Source organism: Sceloporus occidentalis, unplaced genomic scaffold (genome assembly GCF_023333645.1).
Source record: "Sceloporus occidentalis isolate IW3139 unplaced genomic scaffold, rSceOcc1.0.p SCAF_49, whole genome shotgun sequence".
NCBI lineage: Eukaryota > Metazoa > Chordata > Lepidosauria > Squamata > Phrynosomatidae > Sceloporus > Sceloporus occidentalis.
This window is the reverse complement of record NW_028317029.1, coordinates 2,053,833-2,067,073: the sequence shown is the minus strand read 5'-3', so window position 1 is coordinate 2,067,073 and position 13,241 is coordinate 2,053,833. Positions and strand designations below refer to the sequence as shown.

The 13,241-nt window shown below is 38.9% G+C and overlaps 1 protein-coding gene across 1 annotated transcript; it reads left to right on the top strand.

Annotated features, from left to right (window-relative positions):
- Positions 1 to 2,403: 2,403 nt before the first annotated feature.
- LOC149288819 (matrilysin-like) lies at positions 2,404 to 5,757 on the top strand. The gene is made up of 6 exons (XM_089491167.1): positions 2,404 to 2,417; positions 2,819 to 2,882; positions 3,509 to 3,732; positions 4,013 to 4,161; positions 4,310 to 4,435; positions 5,579 to 5,757. Exons 1-6 carry the CDS (start codon positions 2,404 to 2,406, stop codon positions 5,755 to 5,757), a joined length of 756 nt encoding a protein of 251 aa, XP_089347293.1.
- Positions 5,758 to 13,241: the final 7,484 nt, after the last annotated feature.

The following is a 13,241-nucleotide window of genomic DNA, read 5'->3' as shown; positions in this document are numbered from 1 at the left end:
TCAGGGTTTTTATGCTGACCCCCTGTCCACTGCTGAAAGCACCTACAATGGGCACGTGAGGATAAGAACTGGAACACAGAGCAATGGAAGAAGGTTGTTTGGGCTGATAAATCACGTTTTCTTTTATATCACGTGGATGGTCGGGTGCGTCGGTTACCTGGAGAACACACGGCACCCGGACGCATCCATGGAGGCCGCACCTCGCAACTTACAGGACTTAAAGGATCTGCTGCTAACGTCTTGGTGCAGATACCACAGCACATCTTCAGAGGTCTAGTTGAGTCCATGCTTTGACGGGCCAGGGCTATGCTGGCGGCAAAAGGGGGACCTACACAATACCTACACACCAAAGGCAAGTGGTCAGATTATTATGGCTTTATATATAGGTATACACACAGTATATATATATATATATATATATATATATATATATGCACCCATATTCCAATTATTTGCACGCAGCAGCCAAATTCACACGTTAATGTTTAAAACTAACATGAGTAAGAAAAACAGTGCTGGTATTTAAGTGACTAAGAATTTATGACTGAAAGTCATGTGTTGAGCCTCAAACAATCCCAACAATCCTTACATAAGCTATTTGAAACTAAAGCCACAGAACTTGGGAGTGTGCTTAGAGTAATAGTCGTGTGTCCTCATCACTGTCTGCCGTTCATCCGGTTGTATAAACTGAAGTATACCTTGAGTTATGATTAAATGCTGTCCTCATATCTATAGGAATTTTAGGAACGGCATGAGCGATATTTTTTACAAGCTTGTGGATGACTAGAATTTTTTTTTGTGGTGTAGGGGATTTATTCACGTTGGATGGAACATGGACAGTCATGTGTAGAATGGCTGATATGGTATCCCCTAAAAATGGGATGCTTTAGACAAATACCTGATAAGGCATTTATTTAGAATTTAGATGCTACAATTCACTATTTTATCAACTATTAAATGGAAAAAGTGGACTAAAGCAAATTAAGGGAATTTAAAATAGATTATTAAGAACTACCTATAGCTTGAGCTTTTGTTTCTCAGTTGCCGTATGCAACAGTTCCCAGGGGTAATATGAATGGATCCTTGTGTGGCCGTCGATTCCATGCTGGATGAGCACCATTGGTTTCCAGTGGACTGGAAGGTCCTGAGCTTCTAGGCCAGGGGCGTCCAACCTGCGGCCCTCCAGCTGCTGCAGGACTACATCTCCCATACACCTTAGCCAGCCCCTTAGCTGAATGATAGATGTAGTCCTGCAGCAGCTGGAGGGCCGCAGGTTGGACACCCCTGTTCTAGGCAACTGGGTGAGGCTGTATGGGGCACTAGACTGTCTCTTTAACACTTTAAGCAGTCAAATGAAGATTTCAGGGAGAGAATCAATAAAAGGGAAGAAGAGGGATGGGGAACTAATGACGACACATAGGAGCAGAACTGAAGGGGCAACCATGGGGAAGAGAACACAGCAGACCAATAAAAAAAGAGTTTGGCAACTTGACCAATCAGAGTTTCCTATTCCCAAATTATGCTGAAGATTTTCTGTACAGAGGTAAATTGTTTGCAAGGAACAAATAACATTCCAGCTATCCATTGGCTGCTGCTTTTCGGAAAAGAGGGGCTAGGGGAGTTTAGTAGTCTTTGGATGCTTCTTACTGCTCGGGAGGAATGTAGCAGTTCTCTTATATTGTCACAAACCCTTTCACACCAACACGTTACAAACTTAAATTCAACTCTGTCTCATAAGACGTTTGGGCACAACACATATATGTTATCACTTAAGGTTTTTTCCTCAATTACCTAACATTAATTGCAACATTAAAAGTTAAACTTAGTTGGAAAAAATTATGAAGTTGTTAAGTTGGTTTATGGGTTAATTAATATTTATGTGATGTAAATGGCTCTAAGAGTCTATTTAGTTTGGTTAATTTTTTATCAGAAAATGAAGGAAGCTGAGTAAATCATTTCTAACATGATTCTGGAATGTAAGAATCTATTGATTATTTGGATTTAATCATTTTTCACCCTGTGAGATTTAAGGAATGTCCTTCTTAAGATGTTCTGTTTACCAAAAGGGAGTTGTATACTGAAACATGTTAAAAAACTAAACAATGTAAGACAAATAAAGTAACTGAATAATTATATAGTGTTTGTTTTCTTGTCTAATATATGGTGTGAAAAATCACATAGCTTGATAAAATCCAGCAGAAAAAATATTTCTGAATTTGCAAAAATTTTCTGAACAATCATTACATTGTAACAAAGAATATACACAAATACCTCCATAATAAATTACTATTGGTATTACTATTGGTATTACTATTGGTATTGTTTTATTTATTACTATAAAAGTACATTGTATGTGTCCATTTTAAGGGTAACCAAAATGCAGACCAATGCTAAACATTAGGCATGCGTAATATAATGTAAGGCTACCCATCGTCATTGAAGGTTTTGAAAACCCAGCGATCTACACGTACCAGGACGATTTTTGCAATTCCCCTCTAAAAGTAATTAAGGAAGTCAAACATTGTATTGTTCACATCTATTTTTATCTTGGGGACTTTTCTTTACATTAATCATTTAATGAAAATGAAAAGCGTGGGATCTTATTAGAGAAGAATAAATGTGTTACAGTGCACAAAAAGCAGTAAGTTAAGGATGAAATCACTTATTACTGAATAATATGACTCACTTATATTGCAACACAAAGAATTACTATATAAAGGCTTCTATCTGACACTCAGGTTGTAGTCTTAACAAGTGGTACGAGACCTGGCACAATGCTGTCTGCATTCACCTTAATCCTTTTGTCATTGTCCTATAGCTTGGCATTTCCGAAGCCTAAAGCTGAAGGGGACATCAGTCTTCCAGATCAGAAATTTGCAGAGGTAGGTGATATGATCTCATTTTTAGATACGTTACAGGACTGGAAGAACACACATTTCTGATATAATGCAATGCTCCATGGGTTTTATTACATATTATTTTCAAACTTGTTTGAAAGTAAGCTTGGAAGAAAGTCTTTAGTCAAAGTTGATAGCTCATATTTTATGACCTCAGAAGTGTCTTCTTCTGAATAGACCTCTGAGGCTCGGGAAGATTAGGTAACTTGACATCTTTTGCTATGTTGACCCAAAATAAGGTATCAACCATGTCTAAAGACCCAATTTTTCCTTGCGCTCATACAAAAATATATATTTTTTAATTAAAAGAATCTTGGTTTATTATGGCAGAACACAAAAAATTAGCGTTATGGAGAACTGACTGAAATATTCATACTTTTCGCTACTCTATATAGCTTTACCATGGTAAAATAATGACAGAATGGTACTATGCCTTTAAGGGAACATATATCTATTGTTTTATATTAATGACATTATCAGAATAATATGTGTCATTTGTGCCATATAATGTAAATTTAGCAAAATTACCTTATGAAATCACACAAATAAAATGAAGCATTATCCAACTTGTGAGTATGATTACATGTGAATCTGTTTAATTTTTTTACCAGGACTATCTGAACAAATTCTATCCATCAATATTAAAATCAGGAGTTAACACATTTGAAGAGAAAATTAAGGAAATGCAAAAATTCTTTCGGATAAAAATAACAGGACAATTAGACACAGAAACCATGGATATGATGAAGACCCCTAGATGTGGAATGCCTGATGTGGCAGATTACAAATTCTTCCCTGGAACTCCAAAGTGGACCAAAACATCCTTGACATACAGGTACCTGGATTAACTGTACCAAATACATTGGGTCTTTGCAGTTTTCTTTGACCTGCTGTCTCACATTGGACCAACCTTCAAGCTAACAACAGACTCTCTTCGTTATATTTGCACTTTTTAACTTCTAAAGTTTTTAACATAAGCCACTTACTAGCTTCTTTTCCTTTAGCTTTGTTTCTCCTCCAAAAATCTACCTACATGAGTTCTCCCTTATCATGTTGATACTTTTACTTGCGTTTTTGGTAGTTTTTGCTATTTTTCTTGGTTTTTTTTTCAACAGAATCCTGAACTACACACCTGATCTTAGCAAAACGGTGGTAAATGAAGCAATTCGAATGGCATTCAACGTTTGGAGTAATGTAACTCCCCTGAAATTCAGGATGTTAACACGTGGTCAAGCCGATATTTTTATAAGATTCGCCAAGGGCAGTAAGTAAATTTTGGAACACCAAAAAGCTGTTGCATTGATCAAAAACACATGCAGTTAGGTAAATGAAGTAAACATTAAAACATTTTATATGTTTATATAACACTGTTCCTTTTGAATTTAGCTACTTTTTCTTGTTTTGGATTTTAGATCATGGTGATTTCAATCCATTTGATGGTCCCGGTAATACACTGGCTCATGCATTTGCACCAGGCACTGGCATAGGCGGTGATGCTCACTTCGATGATGCTGAAAAATGGACAAATAGTAATTTAGGTAAATTGTCTGTAATTCATTTTCATGATCTACTTGGTAATTTTGGAATGTACATATAACACGTGAGTGCTAGTGCTAGGAACTGAATAAAAAAAAAATCAAGGATGGATCAAGTAGTTCTAGATCTCTAGGTGAACGATGTTTCTAGCGTTCCTCATGGATTTACTTGTTTACATAGGAAAGGACCTCATGGTGGCATCCCTACCAGCTCAAATCCTTAGGCAGCCACCAAATTTACTTATATGTTAGGGCCAACAATTCACTGCATATTGTGCATTTCTGTCCTACATTTTTGCATTATTTAAAGAATAGATAACAGTACAGTCTGGCTCCTCATGGTTTATGGAGTGTTAAATAAAAATGGGGGTCATGTAGAAAATTTTATTCTAGTTGTTTTAGAACCACAGCAACCAATGGGATGGAACCATTTGTAAGAACATTCCATGAGTTGCTGTAGTGACACTTGTTCATAATTTGAGTAGGATTTGGTTTTGATGTATTAACCCAAATGTATTTAATGACATGTCGCCTATGAAAAAACACCCCAACACCCATACATAAAATATGAAGCTTGATTCTTGGGTAATGGATACATAACATAGCTGAAGCTAAGATGCAGAGTATAATTTGGAGTGAGTGGGCCAACTTCTTTGCCTTGTTTTTCATGGCTCCCTAAAAAAGTGATGCCTTCGGAAAATGTCTCACAGTCCATCCCAATTCCAGTCATTCTTCCCAATTAATCCTTAAAAAGCAATGTTTTCTGTACATCTTAACTCCACATTCTCAGGGTCTACATGACGTTTCCTTCTTATTATCTTATCTCTGCCCTGTTGTTAAGTTGCTCACTACTGTTGATTGGTTGAGGCAGCGATTGTAAGCCCTGCTGCCCTGATACATTGATTATAGCTTCTGATATTTAAACTAAATATCTAAAAAACAAAAAGAACTATAACTATAATATGTATAGTAATTTGTATAGTATAGTAATTCTCTGATTTAGTATGCAATGAGCTGTGTCTTGTACTGTTCTGATTTAACTTATACTACATTATAAGTACATTTTCATGACAATATCATCCTGGCATGAAATATGAAGCCTGAGGATTTTTTTATTATTATAAAAAAATGTTTGTTTCACTGCAGGATTCAACTTGTTTCTTGTGGCTGCTCATGAATTTGGTCATTCGTTGGGACTCTCTCACTCAGATGACCGAAGAGCTTTGATGTACCCTACATATAGATATGTAGACCCAAGAACGTTCCGCTTGTCTCAAGATGACATCAGAGGAATACAAAAACTCTATGGCAAAAAAAGCAAATAAGACTTTGGATCAACACAATATATTTTGTACGTTTTAGTATGACTACTGATTTAATTGGATGCCAGAGCACAGCTAGCACCTGTTTAATTTTCTGTCCCTGGAAGACACTTTAAACACTAGCCATTATCTGTTGGATATGAAAAGTTTATTTCCACAAACAGACAAAGGTTGTTGATTTATTTATTTTCCATATCGAAGCTATATTGCTAAATCTTCTTTTAATCTATAATGTATGAGTTTTAGTCTCGGCAGGGTCTCCTTCCGAATGTTAAATCCCGTGGGCAGTCAGTAAATTATTTTTTTACTTATTGTATATCCTTAAAAAATAAAATATATATATATAAAAAAAATGTCATAAAGAAATAAGTACTACATTTGTCACAGTCTACTGGGCTGTTGGCCATTTTTTCCACTATTCCCTCTTGGGCAGACAGTGCTATTTCCCAGTTCACTTGAGTTTCTAGTAAATCTGATTTAGAGGCAAGGCTGGATTACGGAGTTTTGGGCCCTGGAGCGATTACACAGGAAGGGCCCCTATGCTTTTAACAAGCTCTTTTCTCTTGTGGTATTTTTTCCTTCTATATTTCCTGTTTTATTCTTTCCTCCCTCTTTGGTAATTTCTTTTGCCCTTACTTCTGATATTATTTTCTCACTTTTTCTATCATCTTCCTCTTTTTTTTCTATTATCTTGTCTGTCTTCTAAATTTTCTAACCCACACATATACACACACATGTACAGTATACATTTACGCGCACTTTCATTCATTCGTTTACACATACACAAACATATATGTGGCTACCCTGGAGTCCACCCTTGCAGGATGCGGAGGACCCGCTGACGTTGGTGGGCAGCCCTGCCGACGTTATGGGAGACACGCTATTTTTAATGGGGAAATTGACGGGCAATGGGGCATGGCCTGGAGACCTAGCGAAACGGCGATTTATTTGGAGACTTCCCAGATATGCATACACACACACATATATATATATATATATATATATATATATATATATATATATATATATATACGTATCTGCATGCAAATACCCACACGTAGATATACACACAAATCTACACACACATATACATATACTGTACGTATACACATATATACACACAGCACTTAACCACATCCTGTGTGTACCTTGTGGCCTGCAGCTCCCTCACCGAGTGGTGATCCCATTGTCCCACTGGGAGAGATATGGACCCATTGGAATGCCGAGGGCCATGGAACAATCGCTCCGGCCGCATTTATAGAAACAAAGCACAGGGATTTAGTTACATAGAAAAACAGTAAATGTCCATTTACCCCAGAAAATGTCCTCAGTTAAGAAAAGGTGGTCTGGTATTTGACAGGGGTGCAACAGAGGCCTCCATTATGTGTAAAAGTGTGCACAAGATGTATATGTCTACATTATCAATCTAAATGTATAAATGGTCAGATGAGGATTTAAAAGATAAAAAAGGTGGATAGGCAGCCAATCACATGTTGGCATTTGGGGTCTGCTATAAATTCCCTAGGCACTCCCTTTCCATTGGGTATATGAAAGGAGATCACCTTCACACCTGTGCCTTCACACCTGTTTGGCTACTGGTTAGTGCCCCTCTAGTTGCCGGAGCAAACCCACAGCGTTTCTCTAACCTGCTGAACACTGTGCTGTTAATGCAACCCCGTTCCCGGTACATAGTGGGTTTTTTTTCACTTACCTGCTCCTCCGGTGGCACAGTTGCCTGATTCCTGCCCTCAGCAGCTTCTTCAGTGGACTTCTATGGTCCTGTTTATTCTGAACTGTTTGTTCTACTTGTTACCCACACCATCGTATGGCTAAGCAGCGTTACTACAGGACCTTGTATGAACTTTTATTTTGTTACCAGAAGCACTTGTTCTTCTGGGGACACGGTGCACCTAAGTGCGGTGGGATCTCTGCATTTGACTCAGGGTGTTCGGTATTCTTTGTTCTTTTCTACCCAGCTTTCCTATGCTACCCCAGGAAACCAATGTACATATCTGTGATAGTGGCATGCTTTCAAAAAATATTTGTCACGTTTCCTATATCAGCACTGTGGTGTTCAAACAAAATCAGCTTGGTGGCGCTGTCAATTAATATAAAAATCACTATATCAATCAGTAATATGCCACTATCTCCGATAAGTGTGTACTAGAATGAATGTAAGCTACTCACTTCCACAAAAATTACAGTAAAACGTATAAAAGAACAATAAAAAAAGATAAACAGATAAATCATGCTGTCATATAGGATTATAAAATGTAAGTATATAGTAATGCAAAAAACCAGAATGTTGCAGAATCTTGTAATACCTTTTTTATTGGACTAACAGTATTTAAAATAATAATAATTTCTCAATGCTTTTGACTTGATAAAGGGAGGACTCCCGAAAGCTCGTCTATTATTTTAAATACTGTTAGTCCAATAAAAAAGGTATTACAAGATTCTGCAACATTCTGGTTTTTTGCATTCTTATACACTGGACTAATACGGCTACCCCAAACTACAGTAAGTATATAGTGAAATTGTCTTGGTTAGGCAGGAGTTTGTTTCACAGAGTCCATACTCCTGAATATAAGACGACTCTACAGGAAAAAAGTTTTACCAGTAAATGGTAATTCATGTAAACTATGTGAACAATTGTTTGTTAATAAAGGCTATGATTGAGAAAAATATTTTGTTTTTATTTCCTTTTTTTTCAACCTGCCCCCCCCAGGTTTGCACATCTGCCCCCAGGCTTACCACTCTGCCCCAGAAATGCCTTATACCCCCTATATGCCACTGTGCCCCATGATATGCCTTTTAACCCTCTAAATGCCACTGTGCCCCATGATACGCCTTTTAACCCTCTATATGCCACTGTGCCCCATGAGATGCCTTTTGACCCCCTATGTGTCACTCTGCTTCCAGAATTGCCTTACACACCTATATGCCAAAAAGGCATATTATGGGGCAGAGTGGCATATAGGGAGGTATAAGGCATTTCAGGAGGCAGAGTGGCGTATAGAGGGTTAAAAGGCATTTCTGGAGGCAGAGTGGCATTAAGGGGGTTAAAATGCATTTCACAGTGCACTCTGCCTCCAGAAATGCCTTATGTCCCCCATTTAACACTCCCTCCCCCTCCCTCCTCCAAACTTACCGGTGCTTCTGAGTCCCCGGTGCTTAGTCCGGGCTTGAGCGGAAGTTGTGTACGCGAATCGCGTAGAGCTCTACACGCTGCCTGGCTAAGCACCGGGGACTCAGAAGCACCGGTAAGTTGGGGGCGGCATAACACAGGAGGATCCAGGTCCCCTGCATCTGAGTCCCCGGTGCTTAGTCCGGGCAGCGTGTAGAGATCTACGCGATTCGCATAGATAGAGCTCTACACGCTGCCTGGACTAAGCCCCGGGGACTCAGAAGCACCGGTAAGTTGGGGGGGGCATAACACAGGAGGATCCAGGTCCCCTGCATCACTGCGGGGGATCTGGATCTTAGTCTCATAGTCAGACCTATTTGAGGTCTGATTATAAGATGACCCCAATTATAAAACGAAGGGTATTTTTCAGAGCATTTAAAATCACGTACAATAACAAACTGGTACAAAAGGCGAAGAGGGCCCTGCTCTTGTGAGTTTACAATCTACATGGCGGTTGAGGTGGAAGTGAAACAATAGGACAGGATAATTAGATAATACTTGCCACATACTGGCGTGCAAAGCAATCCATGACCGTATAGTGTGACAGAATCCACAATATTGGTTTTTATATAGTATTTGCTGGCTCTGATTCCTTGCTTAGTCGCCTGTAGAGAAACATAATATTTGATGACAGTTATGAACCTTTTTTTCTGGTCTCATCTTTGTGCTCTTGTCCTGTCCTAGATACAGATTAGCTTTTTTACCTGCACCATGCATGCTTAAATCACTTCACTGCTTACCAGTTCTTATACCTGGAAACTCTTGGGGTTCAACACTCAAATCCTCCAGGTCGCGGGATTGGGGTCTTGACACACACCCCACTCCCTACCCATTTCCTGTTTAAATGGGGGGGTTTCCCGCTTCAGTAAAGTCAAAATTCCTCCCCCAATTCTTTCCCCCAAGCTATACATATTGAGATCACTTTGCATTTCCCAATAATGTTTATCCTATAAACCATTCACCATTCTAGTCACCCATCCTCTGATCTCTCTCCACTGTGTCAGTATCCTTCTGGAGATACATTTGTATTATTTGAGCCTGAGACTAGCTTAGCGCACGACGTTTCTTTTTTTTTCCCATATTTCAATATAAAACTGCAGCTACAAGACTCTTGAATATTTTTCTGCTTTGCTTAAATTTTGCACCAGCATGTCTATAACCATGCCATAACTATAATTATTTTGTATTATATTTTAAGTAATATTATATTAGTATTACTGTATTTTGCAGGATTTACTTATTTCGGTTTTTGCCAAAATACTCAGAAAGAAGATGTGGTTATCGTTAAGAAACCAAGTTCCTGGATCAAATATTGAGAAAGCTTTGGCACAATGTGTCACAAGAATTGTTATTAAACAGTTAAAATCTATTAAGAAGTTAGGACAAAATTAAGCAACTAAAGCAAGTAAACAAGTTTACTAAGCAATGTGTTCAAATAAATATAACTCTAATAGATTTTAAAATCCCAAGAGCAGGACCCTCTTCTCCTTTGGTAGCAGTATGTCTAAACATACCCTATATGAACAAAAGTTTTGGGACACCTGACCATTACATCCTCACATTCTAAATAAAGAGACATTAATATGAAGTTGGCCTTCCCTTCTGGGAAGGCTTTCCACAAGATTTTGGAGAGTTTCTGTGGGAATTTTTTCCCATTCATCCAGTAGAGCGTTTGTGAGGTCAGACACTGATGTTGGACGACAAGGTCTGGCTCAAATCTCCGTTCCAGTTTATCCCAAAGGTGTTGGATGGGGTTGAGGTCAGGGCTCTGTGCAGCTCGTCTAGTTCTTCCACACCAGACTCATCAAACCATGTCTTCATGGACCTTGCTCTGTGCGCTGGGGCTCAGTCATGCCGGAACAGGAAAGGGTCTTCCCCAAACTGTTCCCACAAAATTGAAAGCATAGCATTGTGCAAAATGTCTTGGAATGTCTACTTCAGCACACCAAGACATTTTGGACAATGCTATGCTTCCAAATGTGTGGGAACAGTCTAGGGAAGGCCCTTTTCTAATCCAGCATGATTGTGCCCCAGTGCAGACAGATGTTTTCTTTTTTTTTTGCAGAGTTTTCTGTTGCACCCTAAACAGCTGATGTGGAGACATAACGAGTCCCTTTTGAAAGACCCACAGCTACTCAAAGACACAAAGATCACTTTGCGAATATAATTCAACAGTGTATTGGTCTGCGCTGTAATATAAGTCAAGTAAATAAAAAAAAAATAAAACAAAGAAAGAATCAAGAAAGAAAAAAGTATAATAGAATACTACCAGTTGGTAGTGTTCTCTAAATACCAAAAAGAAGAATATACAAAATCTATAAATTCTGGTGAATGCGCTAGCTCCAAAACAAATAAACAGGTTACAGAGTATAAAAATATATTTGATAGATGCTTATTAAAATACATAATTGAACATATAAAAAACAATTGATATAATATAGAATTTGCAAAACAAATGCAGAAATGCAAGTGACCTGATGCGTTTCGCCCTCAAGGGGCTTCTTCAGAGGATTTTTAGAGCTGGCTTAATAATATGGACACTGTAACCTTTAAGGCCTGTTTTGCAGAGTATAAGCAGTGTAGTGTGGCTGGATTTAGTATAGTGCAGTTTGACTTAATTCAAAACTATGTATATCCCTCAAAGGCTCAATTTTATTTTAAAAGTGGGGCATTGTAGATGACTCTACAATCCGGGTAGCGGGTAGACCTCTGTGAATGCCCCACTTTTAAAATAGAATTGAACCTGGTGAAGGATATACGCATAAACCGATGATCTCACATTCTTGATCACACAGCCCTTAATAACTCTCCCTAACATTCGGAGTGAGCGTAAGCAGCATGAAAAAAATTAAAGTACCTTGTGGATCTGGCTTTCAGAAAATCTATACCAACTAAACTTCCTTGCTACTCAGACTGCGGGCACACCTGAGGGCATAGGGCAGGGGTGTTCAAGTTTTTTCTGCAGTGGGCCAGTTCATCAGAATTGTATACGTGCGCGGGCAGCACTCATTTTTCACTGAGAGAAAATATGGCCTTTAATTAAATAAATTAAATAACACAAAACCTTTACTCTTGCTCTCACTGATTTCTGGGCCTAGAACGTTTTGTGACTACAAATTCAGGATTCAGGGTAATTAAAAATGAAATAGTTCTATTTATTCTAGGGATGATGCACCAAAATGAAAATTCTGGACCAAAACCGAAAATTCAGACTTCACTTAGCCGAAACCGAAAATGACCCCCCCACACCTTTAAAAACAATAAAAAAAAAACCCACGCTTTTATTAAAAGTTAGTAACACACCACAATTGGACAACAAATTCAACAATATGACCCTCCCCACCCCCTTACCTGCACTGCAGCTCCTCGAGACCTCACAGACTTCAGCAGGGGGCGCGGCCTCCCTCTGCCTTCTCTGCTAAAGCACAGAGGAAGTAGGATGTCACGTGAACTCCGCTTCCTCTGTGCAGTCCAGAAGACCCTCCCACAAGTAAGTAGCAGGGCTTGAGGTGCGGCTCGCGTAAGATCGGTTGCCCTGGCTGCCGATCTTACGCGGGCCGCACCTCGAGGTCTCGCGGGCCGCATTTGGCCCGCGGGCCGCATGTTGGACGCCCCTGCTATAGGTAAACAAGTCCGAAGAAGATGAATACCCCGCCACGTGACATGCTCATGACAAACGTTGCTTCTTTACCTTTCAGAATACTCTGTGTGTGGAATTAACTCTGTTAATTGAATTCGAACTAAATCAAGGCATATTAAGGTTTAAATTGTTGTTGCAAGAAATGTAATGCCATAATAAGAGACTTGAATAATCCTTATTTAACTGATTACATTGCAGGATTTATCTGTATACCCCTGGCTTCGCGACGATATTGGGCCATTCTTTGCAATCATTATAATCTCTGCAGTGCTACATTTTTACAACAAGCCGAATTGCAGAGTCTTCCCCAGGTTCCCAGGCAGATGGCATCTCAGAGTTTACAAAACGACGATGTCCTCATACGTATAACAAACGGCGATGGCTCCAACAGTCCAAGTTCTCATGCAAATGTTTCTTTTGATCATGTATGGTGGCCAAGTTGTAAATGTTTCGTGTTTAATGATATGAATTTGATTGCAGAAGCCCCCTCTTTCACCAATAGGTCCAGAACGTGGCAATCCTAATTTTACTCTTAAATTAATACCGTTAAATAGAATAAATAATCATGATATTGATTCGTCTGCCCAGTTAAAGAAGATGAACTGTTACAGGCACCAGCAAATGTATGGTTAAAAGATTCAACTATGTAAAAACAAGTAC